This window comes from Corythoichthys intestinalis, chromosome 11 (assembly GCF_030265065.1).
Source record: "Corythoichthys intestinalis isolate RoL2023-P3 chromosome 11, ASM3026506v1, whole genome shotgun sequence".
NCBI classification, from domain to species: Eukaryota; Metazoa; Chordata; class Actinopteri; order Syngnathiformes; family Syngnathidae; genus Corythoichthys; species Corythoichthys intestinalis.
In genome coordinates this window covers 58,805,483-58,827,226 of record NC_080405.1, presented here as the reverse complement: position 1 = coordinate 58,827,226, position 21,744 = coordinate 58,805,483, and the positions used below count along the sequence as shown (strand labels likewise).

General features: G+C 43.0%; 2 protein-coding genes across 7 annotated transcripts; both read right to left on the bottom strand.

Annotated features, from left to right (window-relative positions):
- Positions 1-1,466: 1,466 nt before the first annotated feature.
- On the bottom strand, positions 1,467-10,538 carry si:ch211-145o7.3 (forkhead box protein N3). 2 transcript variants are annotated; one of them, XM_057850265.1, is made up of 5 exons: positions 10,328-10,538; positions 7,378-7,891; positions 6,720-6,841; positions 6,600-6,655; positions 1,467-4,174 (listed from the first exon to the last, which is right to left on the bottom strand). In XM_057850265.1, the coding sequence occupies exons 2-5, from the start codon at positions 7,876-7,878 to the stop codon at positions 3,897-3,899; spliced, it is 957 nt and encodes a 318-aa protein (XP_057706248.1). In that variant the 5' UTR covers positions 7,879-7,891; positions 10,328-10,538; the 3' UTR covers positions 1,467-3,896. The 2 variants fall into 2 exon arrangements, with proteins under 2 accessions (XP_057706248.1, XP_057706249.1); XM_057850266.1 differs by lacking the exon at positions 6,600-6,655 and having other exon boundaries at positions 7,378-10,538.
- Positions 10,539-10,685: 147 nt separating this feature from the next.
- On the bottom strand, positions 10,686-21,381 carry yif1a (Yip1 interacting factor homolog A (S. cerevisiae)). Of its 5 annotated transcripts, XM_057850271.1 has the most exons (9): positions 20,071-21,357; positions 19,735-19,788; positions 18,851-19,086; positions 17,935-18,039; positions 17,623-17,701; positions 17,468-17,525; positions 17,247-17,402; positions 11,362-11,455; positions 10,686-11,140 (listed from the first exon to the last, which is right to left on the bottom strand). In XM_057850271.1, exons 2-9 carry the CDS (start codon positions 19,763-19,765, stop codon positions 10,982-10,984), a joined length of 918 nt encoding a protein of 305 aa, XP_057706254.1. In that variant the 5' UTR covers positions 19,766-19,788; positions 20,071-21,357; the 3' UTR covers positions 10,686-10,981. The 5 variants fall into 5 exon arrangements, with proteins under 5 accessions (XP_057706254.1, XP_057706258.1, XP_057706256.1 ...); XM_057850275.1 differs by lacking the exon at positions 17,935-18,039 and having other exon boundaries at positions 20,071-21,381; XM_057850273.1 differs by lacking the exon at positions 19,735-19,788.
- Between the last annotated feature and the right edge of the window lie 363 nt (positions 21,382-21,744).

Sequence of the window (21,744 nt, the reverse complement as noted above, 5' to 3'; positions counted from 1 at the left end):
GCGAGTGGAAAAGGGTCCACGTAAGGTCTGAACATTATGAAAATGATTCACTTCATAATGGTAGGGTCAATTCTATCCTTACAACATATGGGAAATGACCTATATAACTGAAGGTAACGCAAATAAGGTTGCTTAAACGTTGCTGGGGACAATTTGAGCAAGTCGCTACCGTCCCTATGCAAACCTTCGCCCTTGTTTCGATTCATGATGAGCCAATACATTGGAATTGATTTGAGCCCTCTAATGCAGACGTGTCCAAAGTCCGGCCCGGGGGCCAAATGCGGCCCGTGGTCAAATTTCATCCGGCCCCCAGCCTCTGCCATAAGATCAATCATGTCTGGCCCGCACACAGACTTAACAAATTGGTCAGCAGTACTGCAACCAGCATATGAAGCAGCTTACACACGAAACGCTGCTCCTCATTTACCCACTAAAAGGCAGCAGCACTTGAACCCTTTATTGCCAAATGTATTACATTTGATACACCTAAAATTGAATGATTTTGAGACTAATTTAGAATTTTGACATTTGTTTTTGAAAATAAAATTCAAAAATGATGGATGCAAGTCAACTCACGCATCTGCAGGTTCCATGAGAGAAAAAACATGATTTAGCATGGGTTCTAGATATTAGAGCGCTTATTACACATATTCATTTTGACTACAAATTTGAAAAAAAAAAGGTTTCATTAGGACCTTATTTTTCAAGTTTTGGCATTCTCTGATAATTGCTTCATGTTGCAGGTATTTAAGGGCTAAGCAACATTACCCCGTGTGTCCCATTGCTTCCATTTTCTAAAATGGTGAAAATCAACAAAGAAAAGAAAGTTGACTGTGACGGCCGACGCTTCAAGGACAGGTGGAAATTGGACCATTTCTTCACTAAATACGCAACAACTGTGTCTGCCTCATTTGCAAAGAGACAGTCACTGTTTTTAAAGATTTCAATATTAGTCTCGTTTGGTAATATCGCCTATCTGACATGTACGACAAGATTACAGGAAAGAGACGCAGCGAGAAATGGAAGCAACTTGAAGCTAGTTTGATTTCACAGCAGCAGTCTTTCGCAAATGCCCGAGAGTCGAAAGAGAACGCCACAAAGGCTATGTGCGAGATTGTTGAAATTCTTCATTAAAAAAAAAATAAGAAAGCAAATGTGCCACACTGAATGGCTTGCTAAAATTTGCTTGTATTGTTCTACGTAAAGGACGTCAGCCAAGGTCGGCCCCCCCGCATTTTTACCACACCAAATCTGGCCCCCTTTGCAAAAAGTTTGGACACCCCTGCTCTAATGGTTTAACTGCATCTCATCCTCAAGAGTGCTCTCTGCGGTGACAGGTCAGTGGGTGTAACTGCAGGTTGAGATCTTCTCGATCCAAGATACCCGACAACCTGTGTCGACTGCAACTGGCATGTCCTGTCAATAATTCTATACCCAAAGAGCCACAGTCGTAAAAAAAAGAGATATACAGTCTTATTTTTTAGGTTTGAGAGAATAAGGCAGTTTACACCATAGCCCTGGAAATCCAGCGATGATGACGAGCGGCAACATTGACGCTTAGGTGTACGAGTCACAACCACAAGTTTCATTTCGTTTCTTCTTCAGGCCAACCTAGTATTGATATTTCCCCCAAACGGTGGAAATCTTCATCAAAGCATTATAGAAACAAGAGTTTCTAGATTTACAATAAAAATCCATTTTTGCAGCAAATTCACAATGTTTGAGGGTTCAGGCACATGGAGTCCACTGGATTCGACATGTAATCATGTTTCTTGGGGGGGGGGGGCTCAAAATGTAAACCAAAAAAAAAATGAAAAATGCATTCATTAAAAACTAAAGATCAATAAATCACTTTTTTATATCAAATAAAAAATGATGCGCATTAATATAGTAAACTTTTCGCCCAATGCCTTTGCTCGATTTGTCCCAAATGGCTGGATTTACATTGAACGCATCAAAAAGCACGTCTTTTTTTTTTGAATTTTCTGGATTTGTATTTTTGGTTGCACAAATACTGTTTTGACAATTTGCTTGGTGTAGATTTGTTAGACATCAAGGTGATAATGACCCACTAATAAAGGAAGGCGATCGCGTCAGTAGTCACAATGATCTGTTTAATGAAGGTGTTCATTTAAGAAAAAGGATCCTCCTGCAGGCCAAAGAATCATTTTCACCAATGCCATTTTTCTGGCCTATTTTCAGTCACGTATCAACGCAAAATGCAAATTCAACGTATTGTACGTGAGGTCAAATGTTAGCCCGCATGTCTCACTAGCAGTGTTGTTTTTAGCAGCCCTTTGACTTTTTCCTCTTAGTCCTTGCACGAAAATACTTTGTTTTTTCAAAATCTCATTCAAATTTCATCGACAGTACTTTTAGGCGACAGTTACTCCAAAAGTTTTCGTCTGTAAAATTCACAAGGGTTTTTGCCCAAAAATAAATCCAACAATTTCCAATGAGATGAGCACATATTGTAGCATCGATAAGGACAACGCCGACTTTGTGATGACAATACTCGGCCGGAAAAGCAGTACATTATTTTGAAGAAAACCTACCTAGAAGCCACAAACTATATGGAGGGGGTGGGGGGAAGTTGTCCGAGTGTTTAACATCCTCTACCCTTACTGAGCAGAAAAGGTGAGGGGCTCTACTTTAGACTGGCCAGTGTTTTAAGAGGACGCTCACCTTTCTGCGGCAAATGCTAACGCTAGGAGTTACATTTAGCGTCTGATGCTCGCTCAGCACAGACCTTTCAAGCGACACCGCATGTTCTCTCTTGCCAAGATCTGAAAGCAAATTTGAGCGCGTTTCCAAACCAGCGAGATGGAGCGCAGCCTAGCTTCAGATACATCCTAAATTCCAGTGAGGGCGCGACGCATCTCACTCGACCCCAACACCGCAAGCGGACGTACTCCGCGCACAGTATGGAAATGTGGCGCGTTGTGATCGCGTGACAGAAACGATGTCGCGTTTTCATCTCGTCAGACAAAAACCTGCATTCTTCTCATTACGCGAAAGTCTCCCGAGCCGGCCCGTCACGGAAACATGGTTCGTCGACCAAATATTTTCGTTATGGAAAACAACACTGCTCGCTAGTGATGTGGTCTTGTCTCTCCAAGGACTATTGCTTCAAGCAAACGGACTTTGGAACGTGAGCCGACAATCCACACGTTTACCAAATTCTGTATACATAAAGCATTGGACAAAGGACATCCAATCTTTATGAAAAATTAAAATCCAATTGAAAAAACAATGAGAAAATACCAAAATAAAACAAGATTTTAAGATCAAATCATAAAAATAGAAAATGAACCCTTATATTAAAATAAAAAATTTTTGTCAATGGAAAAAAAATTATAGGAAAAATAATTATCTTTCATATTCCCCCCCCCCCCCAAAAATATTTTTGTTTTCTAAAAAAAAAATTTTTTTTTTAATTAAATATTTGGGGGATTTCCCCATTTTTTAAGATAGTATTTTCAATTTAATTAATAACAATGTGTTAACCAATGTAGCATGTATAAAAAAAAATTTTTTCCATGTATACGTACTTGTATTTCCCCAATGCTTTTTGATGTACATGTAAATTTGGGCGTGCGCCAAGGTCTGAGTGCTATTGACGATGATAGACATCCAATCGTCCTTCCGCTATGAGGGAGTTTGTCACTATTGACATCCAACTCTTTTGAAGTGCGAAACTGGCAGTGATTCCAAATTGGTCGGCGACGATCAAAATAGTCATCTTTCGGCACCATTGATGACGATGATTTCGTCCTCTTCTGAATTGAAATGAGTCCATCGCTCGTAGACGTCCAATCCGTTTGCGGTGGCGGGCGGGCAGGCAGGCAGCTAATGAACAGATTGGACGTCACGCAGCCACGCGGGGGGCCAGTTATTTAATGAGCGCTTCCGGCCAGGTCCAGCAGCGATCCGGCAGCCTCCTGCGCTTCGGCGTCCAGTTGCAGGATCTCCACCGTCTCCAGGTCCAGCTCGGTGTCGTCCGGCAGAACCAGGTACTGGTACTCGGGCGACTGGTAGTAGCGCAGCTCGATGTAGCCGCCGTCGGCGAGCGGGTCTCGGTCCGGCCGGCCCTCCGGATCTTCCCGCTCCGGCGTCGGCGGGAAATCCGCCGTCGGGGCGGGCGGCGAGAGCGTCAACGTGTGAGGGAGACAATCTGCGCGGGAGGGAAACTTGTAAAAGCTCCTGTGCGATCACGGAAATGCTCGTATCAACAAACGGCATTCTTTTTCTAAATGGGTTAGGGTTAGGAATGAATTGAATTTCATCATTCGTTAGAATTGAATTATGCATCATTTTTCCCACAATGAGAGGAATTTGCAGCACCCTCATTCAAATTTAAGGTAGACAAATGTGAATTCAATACAGTAATAAAGAAATGAAAACATCTATCCAGCGCCTGTTTTCACTTTCAAAAGGCTAACGTTTTACCCTTTAAATGGCAAATTAAACATCCTCCCCTGGGGGTATCAGCTTTAAAAAAAAAAAAAAAAATCATCCAACCCACTTCATGACCACATCCCGCAAACGAGACGCGCTTGTCACTCAAGCGACGATTTCGGCCAACCCGGAAAGCGGCTCGCCGGGCGAGTGCCACTTTATCGTGCGCCATGCCAATTTACGGCATATGATTTTTATCACTGACCGCCAACACCCGTTGTTGGATACGTCGTGGAAATACTAACAAGCGATACCTTGAGATACGAAATGAATTTTCTCCAGAGTGGCACATTTTTTGTTCAATAAATTGCGTTTTATATGTCAATCGCCAAGCTGTAGTAAAACACCGTGCACATTCAATTTGCTGTCATGTCCTGTGATTGCAGGTCTTTGATTTGTCACACTTCATAACTAGTTTGTTGGGTTCCAGCTATTTTTCTACAGACGTTATCGCATGACCGTTTGAGCTCATAGCGAACACGGAGCACTAAAAGAACAGCTAACCTGGCCATTGCTTGCTATATTTGTGCCTTTTCAGTTATATTCTTCTTTTGTTTCATTTACATGATTTCCTTTGTTCACATTCACATACAGGGGATCGCTTCCAGCCTCGTCTCAGTCGGGTCTGACTTTTTTTTTAACTAACATTTCTCGTCCGTCGTATAGTACTGGCCACAAGTGCGCTCTACCCCGATTTTTGATTTTTTATCAATGTGTACGCTACGGACCTGCGTGTACCCGTTACACTCACCCCCCCAAAAAACGGGTACACGCGGGTCCGTAGCGGAGCGTGGAAACCACCCTGCCGATTCCTTCATGTAGGCGTGCCCGGGTGCCCTGCTGTCGGCTCGAGCTTAGGGCACAGCGGTTAAAGTACCTGCCCGCCGAGTGGAAGCGTTGCTTGCGCGCGGGTTCGCGTCCCGGGCTAGTCAGAGGTGGGAGCGGAACGCGGGGCGGCGCTGGCACACCGGTTACATTGGTGCCGTGACCCGCATCGGCAGCGAAGGTTTTCGGGGGGCGAGTGTGACAGGTACACGCAGGTCCGCGTGTGTGGAAAACCTTCCCTCTGATGCCTTAAAGTAGGGACGCTGGCGGCTGTGCCGTTGGCTTGAGATTTATGGTGCAGTGATTAGTGTTCCTACACTGTCAATATTGAGCACAGCGCGGGGTGGGTCCGCGTCCCAGCCTAGTCAGAGAGGTGGGGGAAAATCGCGTCGGGGCACGGTGCGTTTCAAACCGGTTACAAATGGCCGCCACTGTCAGGAGCGTCGAACCCGATCATCTCAATTTCACCCGGCCCAAAAGCGGAACTCGCGTACGGGCTCGCTCTCAGTAGCCACATATGGTCGTCGGGGCGCATTAAAGGGGCTATTACCCCGTTACCGAGGAAATAGAAGGTTGTCGCCGTGGCGACGGAAAGCAAACACTGAAACAATGTCGCACGCCGAGAGACTGAAAAGGCGGCGGCAATAAAAGTGACAGTTACGCCGCTAATAAAATATCCTATAGGCTCAAATTCAGAAAGGCCTCCGTTTACTCGTTGCCAGCGGTGGGTGGGCGGTCATGACCAGCAAGGCCCCATTCTAGTATTTTAGGGACTGCATTGCGATGGGAGTCAATTATTCACCCGGGCTAAACTACAAGTAAGTCGGTCGACTGTTTTTTTTTTTGTTTTTGTTAACGACAAGTTCAAATGGAACGACGACTGCCCTAAACGTCTCCTCTGTCGTGGGAGCGCGCGTGGCCTTAATTGGCTAACTGGAAACATACGGGCAACCGTCAGTCCGTGACGAAGGAACTCGTCCGCTGCCGGCGCTCCCGCTCTAAACAGATCGGACGTCAGTTGCATTCGACGGCAAACAACGAGTTCATGACAAAGAATGATTCATCGAGCTCTGGGGATTGACACCTATATTGATTCTGAGCTGCCTGCGAATAACGGAGTAGCAGCCATCATTTAGTGTCCTCACCAAGAAGAACAAAACAAGTGCGATACAGTGCCCCCCCCACGGGTCAAAATGGCAGTGATTTTTAGGCTATTTGTCAATGGATGGGTTGCCAATTTCCAGACAGTGCTGGTTTTGGAGCTAACCGCCCTAAAACAAGGTGTCCTTTTTTCCCCCAAAATGGCGGCAACTCACCCGCCATTTCCATGGAGTCGCACACCACCGAGCCACTGTAGTCCACGTCCTCCAACCTAGAAGCAAAATCAAACCCTAGGTCCGAATAGCTGGCGGGCAGGCGGGCAGGCAGGGACTTACAGGGCGGGCTTGTTAATCAGGCTGCTGTTGGCGCTGTGATAAGCGTGCGTTTTGCGGAGAACTTCCAAAAGGGACGCTCGATGTTCTGGACTGACGCACCACAAGGACCCTTTCCCCACCGACTGCAACACAAGCAAGTCCTAGATAAGTGACGATTTTGGATCATTTAAAAATAAAGACCTGGCATCCACATGTAGGCCACACGTTTATATTGATATTATTTTTACAGTTGATCTTTATTGTACTTTTTTTCTCCATTTTTTATTGAATACATTTATATATTAATAACATGGTCATAGAATTAAAATGAATTTTTAAAAAAAGAACTACACTCCGGTTAATGTCAGCCCTCGATAACGTTCCACTGTATTTGAAGCCTTTTACCAGTATTTGACTGAAAGGGACAGTTAATCAAGACCAGCGCTGAAAGTGGATTGATGACAAATCTCGGCAGTGACACTGCCCCCCCCCACCCCCCACGTGGCCGAATGGTAGGCGGAAAAAGGAGCAGCACACTTTCATTGAATGATTTGACTTTTATAAAGTAGAATCAAATTGAATGCAATTTCCCTTAGATAAGCACCGTTTCCCCGCACCTCAAATGAAATTCAAATGATCATCATTAAAATGATCCTGAAATATTATTTCTTGGTCGTACCTGACTTTTGTCCCTCTCCATGCGGCAGAAGCTCTTGCTCAAGGACAGGTTGTGCCTGACCGAGTTCCTCCACCCGGCGCCCGCCGTCCGGTAGTAGGGGAACTTGTCCACGATCCAGCCGTAGATGTCCTTCACCGGCAGCCTCTTGTCTGACGAGTCCTCGATGGCCATGAAGATCAGGCTGCTGAAGGAGTACGGCGGCTTGGCCGAGCCGGGGTCGACCTCCGTCCCGCCCCCGGGGGGCGGCGGCGCTTTGGGGAGCGGCCGCAGAGGCAGGAGGTCGCCCCGTTGGTGCAGCCAGCTCAGGCAAGTCAGGTCGTCCTGGTCTCGCGCGGCCTCCGAGTATCGCTGCGACGGCGGGGAAAGGGACGACTCGCCGTGCGCCGACCGGGACAGGGACGGGGACGGGGGGAAGGAGATGGGCGATAGGGAGCCCGGGTGGCAAGACGGGGAGAAAGGACAAGGGGACAGGGGGGCCAGACTCTGACAAAGATTCTCCATCGCTCACGCCGACCTGTTGGGAGTGAGAAAGAAAAGATCGACGACAGCTAACTCCATTTTAGCCGCTGGAAGAGCAACGTTGGATAGAGCAGAACTGCAATCGTGGTGCATGCTTTTAGTGAGAAATTTCCAATGATGACATGTAAGGACTAGTATGCTTTTCCCCATTGGTCAGTGGGCCAACATGCATCCTTGAAATTGAAATGAACTGCCGTTGCAATCCGCTCCCGTATTAATGACATTACCAGAGCCGCCCAATTCCAGTTTCTCGTTCATTTGTATCTCTTGTAGTGTCCGTGACTATTAAATTAATAGTCATAGTTTGAAGCGCCTTCCAAAATAGTATTTTGGAAGGCGCTTCAAAGTCAAATTTATAACTATTATACTGGCAACCAATTCAGGGTGTCCCCTGCCTACTGCCCGAAGTTAGCTGGGATAGGCTCCAGCACCTCCGCGACCCTCGTGAGGAATAAGCGGCATGGAAAATGAATGAATGAATGAATTATTGACGGCCATAGATGCCCCCCGGTGGTAGAAAAATATCACTGCATGTACCAGACTTTCCAATAAATGAATTTAAAAGGGAAGTTCAGAAATTTTTGCTGTAAGGCATCATCTAAAATTGTCATTCTAATGTCAAAAATTCTGAACTCCCCCTTTAAAATAAAGACCTATCCCGTTCAAATAGCCCGTTTATATAGGTTGTAAAGCAAAGACCTTAAGTGGATTTTAAAGGGGGGGCATGGCCGAAAAGTGTCATTGCCTTTCCTGTGTATACAAGTTGTAAAGCAATAAAACTGCAACAAAAATGAATGAAATGAACATAAAAGCATTTTTACAATGGGTCAAAACAATCTTTCGAGCACCTTAGACAGTCATTTGCTTTGGATATAATTTAAACAAAATATTTACATTAGAGGAAAAAAAATTTTTTTTTTAAAAAATGATTATTTTCTTTGATTGAAATTTTTTTTTAAATTAAAGCCACTTTTTGGGGATTGAATGATTCAGACACAAATGTCCTAATCATAACATGGCCCAAATACAAAAAGGATTGCTTCAAACGAAAAATTAAGTGTTCAAATGCAAATTTTTCAATTTCAAATATTTTGTGCTTTCAAAAACTTTTTTTTTATGATTGAAAATTTTGTGAAAAGTGATTTTCCTATTTGAAAATCTATATTTTTGAAGCAACTTATTTTTGGATTGAATAATAAAGAGAAAAAATTCCAAGCCAAATTGTGGCCCAAACATATATCAACATTACTCCAGTCAAAACATTGCTTCAATCCAAAAATAATAATAATAATAATCAAAGAAAAACATATTTTTGCATTCACATTTTTTTTGACTGAAGCAACTTTTTTTGGGGATTGAATAATAAAGACCAAATCTACCTCCATATGGCTCCGCCCAGGGGATACAGTTTTTGACTGGGGTAACTACATTGGCACGACACTGGCGGGCGTACCAAATTCAATGCATGACGATCTTGGCAAAAAGTATTGCCTGAGCAGCCTGATTTAGAATTGCCCTCAAAAATGATGGGAAACAAAAAACGCTTATTGTCAACTTTTAAATATTCTTGTATGTTAATTTTATTGCTGACACTGCGTTTTGGAGTCATCAACATATTGAACCCCCCCACGTCAAACTCCGCCTATGAATAAGACAAAAATGAATGAGAATCTTCCAACGGATTTAATGGCTCAAAAGGATTTTTCCAACAGATCGTGCCTTCACCTTTGCTTTGCTTAGCCAAAACTACACCTGAGGAGGAAAGAGGGATGTCCATCTCCGATTTCTTCAGCAACAACCAAACAGCGTCAAGTTCATTTTAGTGTTGACACTGCGTTTCGGTTTTGCCCCCTCCCACAAAAGCCAAACTCCGCCTATGTGTAAGGAATGGAAGGTCTACAGATGATCATTGACTTTTTGAATGATTAAGATTTTCCTTCATGGCGGGATGGTGGTAGATCAGGGAATGTCACAATTTTTTAAAAATATAATTGTATCACTATTTTGTGTACAGAACATCGCTTTTTATTATACACTGTCTTTTTAAAAACTCAATATTCACTTTGTAGTAGTAATATTCACTATACTGTACGGGCAAATGGAATCATGTCAAATGGGATCATTTTGATATGAAATGTGTGCCTTTTGGCACTTGCGCAAAGCGTGCAGTTAGCCATTGACTTTGCCTCCGGCCTGCAGTGCCGAGGCTCAGACTCTGCTGCGCGTCCACCGGAACGTTCAAAGTCCAAAACCGGACGGAACACGCTGTGCATATCATGACGTTTCGGGCGTCCACTTACAAAGCGCTCGAAATGGCGCCGCAATCTAAAGTTTCACTCGCACGCACGCAGGTGAAAGCCACGCTCTCAAATGTTCCCCTTTCCCCCCACTTTTTTTTTGTTTTTTGATCCGAATGCTCCATTTTACTCACCCGTCACTTTTCTTCTTCTTCGGAGTTGGACTTGAAGGTCACGAACTTTTTTTTTTTTTTTTTTTTTTTAAATCCAAGACTCGTCTTCTTCAGTCGCTCTGTCGCCGCGTGTGCGTGCCGACTGGCGCTTCCGGTTGCCAAGGGAACAGAAAAGGACGCTTTGCTCCCGGAGCGGGCGCGCATGCGCGGCGCCGCTGAACTCCACCGGGAGGAATCATCACATTTCAGTACCGTTGACGGCCGATCCGTTGGAAGTGCACTCGGCCGCCACCCTCCTAGTTCGAACGGATCGGCCGTCGATGGCGACCGACGAGTTCGACATCGCAAACGGCCAGACAAAAGTATCGGGACGGCCGCATTTGAAAACACAAAGGTGCATGTATTTATTTTGGCTTCTACAAAAATTCAAACATTGTCACGCTTTCAGATAAATAAAAACCTCCTCAACTCATTGGCCACCGTTGACGGCGCCGGACGTCCGGTGACCGGAACGCCAAGTATACGTGACATTTTTGAATGAAGGAAACGCATCCGACAAGATGGCGGCCTCTTTTCAAACATTTCATACAATTCGGTAAAGTCGAGTACACTATTTTTACAAGCGTCGGGACGAGTTCAAACAGGAGGGGGGGGGTTCCCGTCGACGCCTGGCGGTCACCTGACCAGGTGAGAGGTCAACCAGTAAATGATGAGCGGTTGAAAGATGGCGGCGGCCACGGTGATGTACATGCGCACTTGGGGTCTGGCGCCGGATCCGGTCGAAATGGAGTCGGACGCCAGCGACGTCAGGATCTTCATTTTCAGGGAGCGGACCTGCGCACGGTCAAAGGTCAGCGCCCGTTCCAAAAGTAGCTCACGTAACATAATAGCACAAACGGGAACAAAGTGTCATTTCATGCATCCGTGTTATTGCTTTCTTTTCATTTGGACAACCGGTGTGTCATAAACAACATTTTCCTATGATCCAGATAACGGCCCACGCGGGTCGGCTGGAAATCAAGGACCGAGTGGTGAGCTGACACGCGGATACTTACGATGAAGAACATAAGGGCACAAGAGGACCAGGCGAGAGCCGCAAAGTAGCCGTCGCTCCCGAACAGCAATCCGCAAAGCACGCTGAAGATCATCCTGCGGATAGATCATTGTTTTGGCGTCTTCCCCGATCTTGCTATAGACCAGGGGTGGGCAAACTATTCCACAAAGGGCCGCAGTGGGTGCGGGTTTTTGTTGCAACCCATTAAGATGACACCTTTTCACCAATCTGCTGTTTTCCAAGTGCAGTCAGGTGCTTGGCATTTCTGCTGAAACCGCATTGGTTAAACTCTCTGTGCTGGGTCAGTTGGAACAAAGACCAGGACCCACTGCGGCCCTCGAGGACCGGTTTGCCCACCCCTGCTACAGACCATCTTGTTATCAAGATATGAATGTCTGTTTGAAAATATTTCCCGATCTTGCTATAGACTATCTTGTTATCAAGATATGAATATCCGTTTGAAAATATTTGAGAATCCGCAATATGAAATGAGGAAAAATCAACAATGCTGTCATATTTGACATGAAAAATTGCTAACGAAGCCACAAAATGACATCAAATAAATACTGTAGTACATTTTTTAAAGTAACTTCTAGATATTTTTGTTATTATTTCATATTTTGAGAATCGAGAAGATGGGCCAACAGGTAATCACGCATTTGCTGCCACGGATGGCAATAAACGAGGAGGGGCCGGTCGCCGGCGGTGGATGACGTAATCACACTTTTTATTTCAGTAAAAGTGCAAAAAATGACAAGAATAAATTGACTCAAGTAAAAAAGTACTTGCTTAAAATGTTACAAATAAAAAGTATTTTCTCCTGATGCAAACATGTCATATACTGTGTATGGCTGAAAACACTCAGGTGACTTGAAGTTCCGCTCTGAGACCCCCAGTTTGGCCAAATTTCAAAATTGTCCAATATGCATGTGTCATACGCAGTGTTGGGAATAACGCCGCTACATAACAGTGTTATTGTTTCAGTAACGGGGTAATCTAACTAATTATTTTTTCTGCCGTTACAACACCGTTACTGTTACTGACGGTCAAAAGCTTACTTTGAATAAATTGAAGAAACTACCAGCCGTAGCCAGTCTACTCTGCTCTGTTTATTTGTCGTCCAAGACTTGGGCTGCGTTCAGGTTCATGGCAAATGAAAATAGTAAACTCACATAGCCTACCTTTGCAAGATTGATGACGTTGCCGTTTGATACGGTCGTAATGTGCAGGTCCCGCACCCATCCGCAGCAAAACAGTTCATAGCTTTGTAGCCATTTCTAATTTGGGGATCGCTGATGAGTTTAGTAACATACCCCAAACAATACATACAGCAGAATGTCCATTTCACGTCATTGTGGAAGCCGTCGACATCTCGTTGCTCGTAAGGGTCAACATTGTTCACATCCTTAAGTTTCATCACATATCTGTTCTTCGCCTTAGTAACGAGTCTGTCTCTTGATCGAACTGGCAAGTTAACGTTTAATGTCCCGCGAGCCAGACCTGCTTCCAATATGGCTGCGTTGTTGTCAAATCTCACGTGATCCCCCATTCTGTGACGTAAACGCTCGAGCCTAATCGCGCACGTACTTCAGAGCCGGCCGGGTGAGAGGAAATATTGTTGATAAGGATTTTTTCTAGGTGAGCTGGTTTTTCTGTATTACTGTTGTTTGATATGCATGTCTGTATGTATGATTATTGTTCAAAAAAAAAAAAAAAAAAAAAAGTACTTCAGAGCCGGTGTTTTCACACACAAACCGGATAAGGGCAGAGCATTCAGAGGAAAATTTGTCCCTTCACGAGGTGGAGATATAAACACTATTTCAAGTTGGTCGAAATTAAAGGAAAGAACCTGCATGTAAAGTGTAATTTATGTCCAGGGGCAAAGCTTTTGTCGACATCTGTGGTAAGCAATTCAAATCTGTTCTTTTTTGTTGCACTTCAAGTGTAGGATAAATCTGTTGCTGATGAGGTGCAATAAATATTACAAGGTTCTATAACACAACTGTTCTCTATTCAACTGACTCGAATACTGCTCAGAAAATTTCACATTCTTTGACATACAACAAGTTCTTTTTAAAGTAACGGAAATAGTTACTTTCCCTGGTAACTAGTTACTTTTACTATAGAGTAATTCAGTTACTTTTTGGAAGAAGTAGTGAGTAACTATGACTAATTACTTTTTTAAAGTAACCTGCCCAACATTGGTCATACGTCATTGGAAGCTTAAAATCTAAATTTTCTGGGGGAAGAAACATTTTGATCAGGAGGGCATTTAATTTAAAAAAAAAAAAAAAAAAAAAAAAAAAAACATTTTTAAACAGAAAAACTATAACTAGGTTAGAGCATGAGAGAGCATAATTAAAGACACCATGATTTTAACGAGATATTATTGCGCACTTACCTCTTTTTGTTCCAAAAACTCCATGTAGCATGTATCACTGAGTGTCAAGACACAGCTGTGAATGGCCACAACCGTATTTTTGGGGCATTTTATGGGTGAAACATGGTCATATATCAAGGGTCGCGATGCATAAATCGCAGACATCGAGGAGCGGTCGAGTTTTCTTTTTCATATATTTACCCTTTTAAATGTTTTTTTTTTTTTTCTTTGTTTGGATCGATTATTTATCATCTAACATATCGGGGGGATATGCGACAGTAACAAATAAAATACAATTAAGCGATAGTTATGAGGTAGATATCCGTAACTTATTTACAGACACTAGTTTTTTCATTGTGATGTCATTTGTTTAAAAGTTTAAAATATGCGAATGTATGATTTTTTTTAACTAAATAAACATCAATTACTGAGTCTAAGCTAAAAATGACGGACATTTCAAATAATAAATATAATTACTTATAGAGCTGGGAATCTTTGGGCACCTAACGATTCGATTACTATTACGATTCAAAGGCTCCAATTCGATTATAAAACGATTACTGATTCACCCCCACCCCCCTTTTTTTTTTTTTTTTTTTAAATGTTTTGTACATTAGTTCCAAAATTGTTCAAAAATCCTCTCAGGCTAAACCAAACTACTATTTCAGTATCAAGTTAACATATAACAGTAAACAAATATACAAAGCTAACAGTAAATAGAAAACTCCAGTCCCCATTCTGTATCAGCAGCTTTAAACAACATTCAATTAATTTAATGTTGTGAATCAACTATTACAGTTGTTAAAATGACTCCCGTTATTCCATAATTTCCCTTCTGTCTACTTTTGTCCAAGTTTTAAAACTATTTCATCATTTAAAGATAGATTCAAGACAAGATTCTGCAGATTTAGGAGTATTTTAGATAAAAAGCTAATTAGGTTCGCTACAACAGAGCCTTCTAGAGAGGTCTACTGCTTTAAGATGGCGGCTGTTTACTTACGCCAGAAAGTCTGTCATTTGGCATCTCTGTTCAATAATACACGTTTAACACCGACGTCGTCTGTCATTTGGCATCTAGTTCTACACATATATGATATCTACTATAACCGTATGTTTGTAGCAACTAGCAACTGGGCGTTGTTTGTAGCGGCTGTCGGCCGCAGTCAGGTATGATTGTTTTTTTTTTATCTAGTGGCATGAATTGAACATGATATTAACTCTCGGTCCGTTCCTCATTGCGTCCCAAAGACCGCGCTGACTGTTTTTTTTACTTCCGCTTTACCTGATATAATTCAATAATCGGAATTTGGATATTTGTGAATCGTTCTCGAATCTTCCACGGCCGAATCGCGAATAATCTAAGAATCGGAAATTTCGCACGCCTCTAATTACTTAGCTTCTTTTTCATGGCTAGGTTGAAACAAAAAGCGGTTGTGCGGTGTCTAAACGGGGGTCTTCAGGGTGAAGGAGACAAAATAAAAATAGTTTGGGAGCCTTATGCGCCATGAAACTGCTACGGCGGCATATTGTTCTATCAAACACAGCAGTTCTTTTGAACTGTTCTTAAAGAGGGGTGCAAGAGCAGAAACTGCTTTTGCAGCCTTGTCTGTGTTTTCCGCCATATGCATACAAAGATCAGAGTCAATATTTCAAGAAAGAAGCAGAAAACTGCTCCGTTTTAGTTAAAACTGCAGAATGGAAAAAAACAAGCAATGACTGCACTGTAAACAGAGCATGCTCAAAAACTCCAAAACTTAGCGGTAGATTGCAAGCAACTAACAGGTGCATACCGCCACACCTACTGTACAAGAGTGTGGTGGTTTTTATTTGTCAATATCTTGAACGCGCGTTGCCGACTCTCGCTCTCAGTTACGGTATAGTTGCACGGAGCTTATCGATTGCGTGCCGGAGGGAGGGATGAAAACGAAACGATCAATTCGCAATGAGGAAAAAAAAAAAAAGTAACTTGTAAAAAGTACAGATGCCTGCCGTGAAGTCAAAAGTACCACTTCGTCTTTGTACCTTACGTACAGTAACGAAGCACTTTTACGGCGTTACCTTCCACCACTGCCGATCGCCGGCACCAAAACGTGATCTTTTCTTTTATTGGCAAGAGTGAATATGATATTTAAATCCAGCTGCTCCCTGTTAAGAGCAACATAAGGTAAGTTTTTGTTTGAGCTAATCTTTTTGCATGCGTTCGTAATTCAGTTTATATTTGGCAGTTTTTGTCGGAATATGTGTGTGACGATTTGACCTAACCCTAAACCCTAGAAACAAACAAAAAAAGATTAGCATTTTATAGCATTTAAGCTAGTGGACTTTTTTGATGCAAATTAGCCAATTGTTCTTTTGTTGTGCTTAAGTCCTCACATATTTTTTTTAAGCTACGCTCAGTTAATTTAGGGCTGTCAAAATTATCGCGTTAACGCGCGGTAATTAATTTTTTTAATTAATCACGTTAAAATATTTAACGCAATTAACGCACTTGTCCCGCTCAGACAGTATTCTGCCTTTTGGTAAGTTTTACAGCAGGCTTTTTGTGCTGTCTAACAGCGAACTCTTGTGGTCGCTTTGCGACACGGTTTATTTTTTTTCATGCCAGTTCAATATGGCCGCACGACGTCTTGGGCTGACGCCTACGTTGTAATGTTGTGCTTATATGATCCTTGGACAAGATTTGTCCCTAAGTATGGTTGTTGTAAAGAATGTACATATTATGTTAGTAAGCGAAATGTATGAGACGCTTTTTGTTTATGTTTAGTGAACCTGTATAGCGTGCTAAGCTAACGTTGTTGCTAATGCAATGCTTGTGTACTTTTTTTTGTAGTTTCACTACGGTCTAAAGAGGACAGTGGTTTGAGGCCATTTTATTAATAAATCAGATGAAAAAGGAAGAAGTCTGATTATTAAGGCGTCGTTCACTAGCTGTCTAGCTTTGGAAAAAGTAGACGCTTCGGAGTGAGGACAGCACAGACAGATTTAAATGACAGTAGAGTGAAATGCCCACTACAGTCCTCATGTACCGTATGTTGAACGTACAGTGGGGAGAACAAGTATTTGATACACTGCCAATGGGAAATCAAATACTTGTTCTCCCCACTGTATATATCCATCTTGTGTCTTATCTTTCCATTCCAACAATTTATTTTACAGAATATAAATATAATTTACAGAAAAATATGGCATATTTTATAGATGGTTTGAATTGCGATTAATTACAATTAATTTTTAAGCTGTAATTAACTCGATTAAAATCATTTGACAGCCCTAGTTTAATTGTATTTATTGCTCTTGTGAAATGAAAGCGCAATTCTGCACCATTTGAAGAAACACTCTGGAATTGTATTATTTATTGGCGTTTAATGCCCTTTTGAAAGTGCACTCTTAACAAGCCTTTGTTTGAAATCTCCAAAAATGTATTACGACGACTCCAACTAACTCATTAATAGATCAATCGATTATTTAAATCATGGATAACTGCAGCCCTAGCCCCAGTCACTTACCCGACGTATTTGTATCCGCTGTAGGCCACCAGGTCAAAAGCGGACAGGTCGCTGTGCACCGTCAGCAAGTATAAAGTAAGCAGCATGACCAACACCTCGATGAGCACCCACGCCAGAGCCGTGCTGGCGCAGAGTCCGAGCACCTCCGGGCTGAACCTTGACGCGGCGTGATCGGGCGGTCAGCGGACGACAAAGTTGGCGAGTCGTAGATGGCAAATTACCTTTTTTGAATGCCCAGAGCCGTCCCGGCCAGTAAAATGTAGGTAATGAAAGCCATGGCTGGCCCAGACAAAAAAAAAAAAAAAAAAAAAAAAAAGGTCATTCTTGTTACAAAGACGTTTGCGCCACTGAGCATACTCGATTCCGGCTAGCTTACTTGGGATGTAAAGATCGGGCGCGTTCACGTCTTGTCTCGGAGTCAACGGAGTGTCTCGGTGGTAGCGAACCTCCCAATCCTGCCGGGGAGGAAATCCGTTCCGTGATATCAATTCGACGGCGGCCCGACCGATCGGTTGACCACATTTGCAAATACAATGTCTTATTGTTTGCCAATTACAACATATCACCCAACATTTGAGTCGCGTGCTGTCATTTTGAACATTCCCGGTGTATTGAGCTCATTCGTGGCCATGGACACCAAATCCATTTCAAGCGACCTTTTTTGGAGACAAAATAAACCCATTTTTACCTGGTGCGTGTACGGGAACATGAGAATCATGAGTTTCTTCAGCACATATCTGGTGTCCACAGCAAAGAAATATTTCAGCTTGTTCACAGACATGAATCTGCTGATCTGAAAGGAAGGGCGCAACATTTGAAAGCCGGACACGACAGCCCGATTGGCACATTGTTGCAGATTTGGAATCCTCCCGTTCGAATGCGCCACACTTGTCATTTGCAAAGTGAAAACCGGGCTACCGGGGAGGCTCGGCATTGAGCGCGCGGGCCGCGACGGCGGTAGACGTCCCGTCCATTTTGACAGAAGGGTGGCGGCGAATGCGCTTTCCGTGCCGCTCGAACGGATCGTACCCAAAACGTGATCGTTTGCTACCGATCCTCCTCCTTCAGTAAGAGTTTTTGGCAAGAGAAAACGCATCGCGGATCGAACGACGGCGGCCGGCCCTCTCGGTCAAAACGGATCGGACGTCCGTCGATGGCGGCCCGCGAGTTAAGATTTAAGGACAAAAATAACTAAATACGTTTTCAAAACCCCATCGTTTCGACCCAGTTCCGAACCTCTGAAAATGACACGATGGGGCCAGATTCCCGATCGGATCGGGGACATCCCTAACATGCGCTAACATAATAGCGCTGTACAATATGACGTCACCTTTAACTAATAAAGGGGAAGAACAATTCAAGTCGGATTTTGGATTTTTCTGAAAGCGGCAAAAGAAGTTTGGACATCCCTAGCTTCTCCCGTGGTTGGGCACTCATCGGCAAATTAGGTCCGCAGGTCACACTCATCCCGCGCGAGCGGGTCGAATGTTGACGTGGGCGCGGATCGGCCTCGAACGTCGTTGGGTCAGGCCGTTAATTTATGCGTCAAATAACACATCGGCGCACGCTTCGGAATTCCCGTTGGGTAAAAATTTGCATCTCACCTCTTTGTTGACCATATCCTTGCCTTGGTTGGCCAGCGACGATCCGTACATGACGGCGGCGTTGGCCATCGGATCGGAGAACAAGTTGTTGACGCCGCCTCGCGCGTCGGTCGGGGGTCCCGCCACGTTGTAGCCCGGAGTGTAATAACTACCCTGGGCGCTCATCGCCGAGGTGCTGGTGTCGTCGAAAAGCATCGACTCGCCGGCCGCCGGGGGGCCGCGACCCCGCTGTTTACCTGGGGAAACAACCGCGTACCTTGTCGAGTGAACGAACGCAGAAATGACTCGTCTGTCAGATTGAAAAGTCATTCCTCCAGTTTTTACCCGTTCTCAAGACCGATCTCGATCGGTTACCGTCTCGGTCTCTGCTCTCAAAAATCTCGGGTCACGTCCCAGTGCGTGAGACTGGCCAGCGGGCGGGGCGGACTTTAACTTCACGTGATTTTAAGGAAAATCACAACGTAAATATGTTGCCCCCCCCCCCCCCTCCCCCCCCCTTTTTGTGTGTTAAAAAATGTACCCCCTCTACAAATGACTGGAAATGTAACAAGTCAAATGGATGGTCTCGGTCTGAGTCTCATCTCCCAACAGTCTTGGTGGGTTCTGGCCTCGGGCAAGCAGGTCTTGGTCTCGAGTACAACCCTAACCCCAAATGCATCGATTAGTGAATACTAGTGTGTTTACGTCGGCTCAATGACGTTTGCAAGTGGCTCTCGTTCGTTCGTCCGTCTGCAAGGTAGCAAAATGTCGGGGTTTTTTTCAGATGTTTTCGACAAATGTGCGTTGGTGTTTGACGACCTCTTGAGATTAAGAAACATCCGAGAAAAGATGAACGTACAGGAGCGCTTATAATAATACCGTATGGTGATTCATGCTCCACTTACTTGCTCGGTATCCTTGATGTGGCAAATCCATTTGCAAATTCTTGCTGACGTGCGCTTCCAAAATAAAAGAATGACACGTTAGCCTATGCACGTCCCAAAAAAACGATAAATACGCGAACAACTTTACTTATGATGAAATATTATCGCGACGTGCAATGCTAATATTTAGCTGTAAAGTTTAACGCCTAGTCCTACTTGCTACTACAATAACAGCTTTGTTGATGATAGCAATGACGCAGCGCCTTTTGGCAGTAGAATAAACGTAAACGCCAAATGATTCAATAAATGTACTGTAAATCGATCGTGACCTAAATAAAAGGCATCAAAACAACTTACCTAGCCTGCTAACATTTGGTAGCTAGCTACGTGGCCATCGGGATCGCTTCAACTAGCACCCGCCTCCTCGCTCTGCCATTGGTTGACATCTCAATGCCTGCGTGGCAGTGCACGCCTACTTTGCGTCACATCGACGTACGTACGTACGTCACACGTAAGAGACAACGCTTCCGTGTTGAAACTTCGAAATGTTCCACAAAAATCGTATAAAATTATTCAAGAAGCATTCAAGATAGTTTTAAGAACTTCATTTCATTAAGGAAAAGTCATTTTTAATAAAACTAGATAAACATTTTTGGGGGATGGTTAGACTTGACCCCCAAAAATAAAATTAATAAAGGGATAGGTTATTTAGGTTTTTTTTTTTTTTTTTTTTTTTTTTGCCATTTAAACTAAATTAAATATGCTACAGTATTTCAAACTTAATAGAATAAAAAACTATTTACTGTTTTTCACTTTTGAACAAATTAAAAACCAAGTGATGATGAACCTTTTGTCTTTCAATTTTAAAAATGGAATAAAAACAAATCTGCGATTGGCTGGCAACCCATTCAGGGTGTACCCCGCCTACCACCCATAGTTAGCCGGGATAGGCTCCGGCACACCCGCGACCCATGTGAAAATAAGCGGCTCCGAAAATGAATGAATGAATGAATAAAAATAGTACTATTAACTTTTCCAATCCATTTGATTTCAAATGGATTGGATGTCTATTCTCATTCATGGCAGCTGTGACATGTAGCATCAGATTTCTGATTGAAACCCTTTGTCCTTATCTAATTTTATATATATATATATATATATATTTTTTTTTTCTTAATGTTGTCCTAACTAGTGATGCCACCCATTTGCTTCTTTCTAGATGTTATCAGATAAAGTACAATCTCAACACAGTTAATGCCTGCTCAAGATGTCCGGTGCTGTCCCAGGCAAGATAACTTTGGATCCAAAGGTTTTGTGGCAAGGTTACCGTGGGTGTGGGCGTGCGTGGGTGGGTGCTGGATGTATGAGTAAGGGGAGAAATATGGTGATTTCAGGGTGAGCAAACTGCAATGGAATCTCTAACTTCCTCAATTTTGGAGGGAAAGTGAGCACAGCGCAGCAATGCATTCATTGAATTTAGAAGTGCTGCCGTCAATGATGATTTTGATGGCTGGCTAATCACCGATTATTTTTGCCATCGGCTCTGATGAGTAGTCGGAGAATATATATTTTTTGGGTGCTTTTTGTTGAATTAAAAATGGGTCAAAAATATATGTATCATTTTAATAATATTTACTATTTTTTACTTTTAAAAATAAAAATATATTTTAAATGAATAGATTGTCCCACTTTTTTGATTAAAAAAAATGATAAAGTGAATATTTGTAAAATACATTATATATATATATATATATTCATTTTTTTTTTTTAAATGGAATCAAAACAAATCTGCGATTGGTTAGCAAACAATTTAAAGTGAATTAATAAAATAAGTAATTTTTTTTTCTTTCATTAGTTGATGGAGGTAGCCCTAGAATCTGGTAGAAAAAAAGGAAAGAACATAGCACACCTGAAAAAAAAAAGTTAGTCTGCATACAACATGTGACTAATGAGAAAATAAATAGCATGTGCTGCTTAAACATAATTGGGTGAAAGGGTAAACATGTCCCGGCTTGTGAAAAGGTTGAGACG

Coding starts and splice junctions, on each gene's coding strand:
- si:ch211-145o7.3 (XM_057850265.1), bottom strand. CDS start 7,878: ATGGAGAATCTTTGTCAGAGTCTGGCCCCCCTGTCCCCTTGTCCTTTC. Junction 6,656..6,719: donor CTGATTAACAAGCCCGCCCT/GTAAGTCCCTGC, acceptor TTTTGCTTCTAG/GTTGGAGGACGTGGACTACA. Junction 4,175..6,599: donor CGACTCCATGGAAATGGCGG/GTGAGTTGCCGC, acceptor CCTCCCGCGCAG/ATTGTCTCCCTCACACGTTG.
- yif1a (XM_057850271.1), bottom strand. CDS start 19,765: ATGGATTTGCCACATCAAGGATACCGAGCAA. Junction 19,087..19,734: donor ACATCAAGGATACCGAGCAA/GTAAGTGGAGCA, acceptor TTGTTTCCCCAG/GTAAACAGCGGGGTCGCGGC. Junction 11,456..17,246: donor AGCGGATACAAATACGTCGG/GTAAGTGACTGG, acceptor ATCTATCCGCAG/GATGATCTTCAGCGTGCTTT.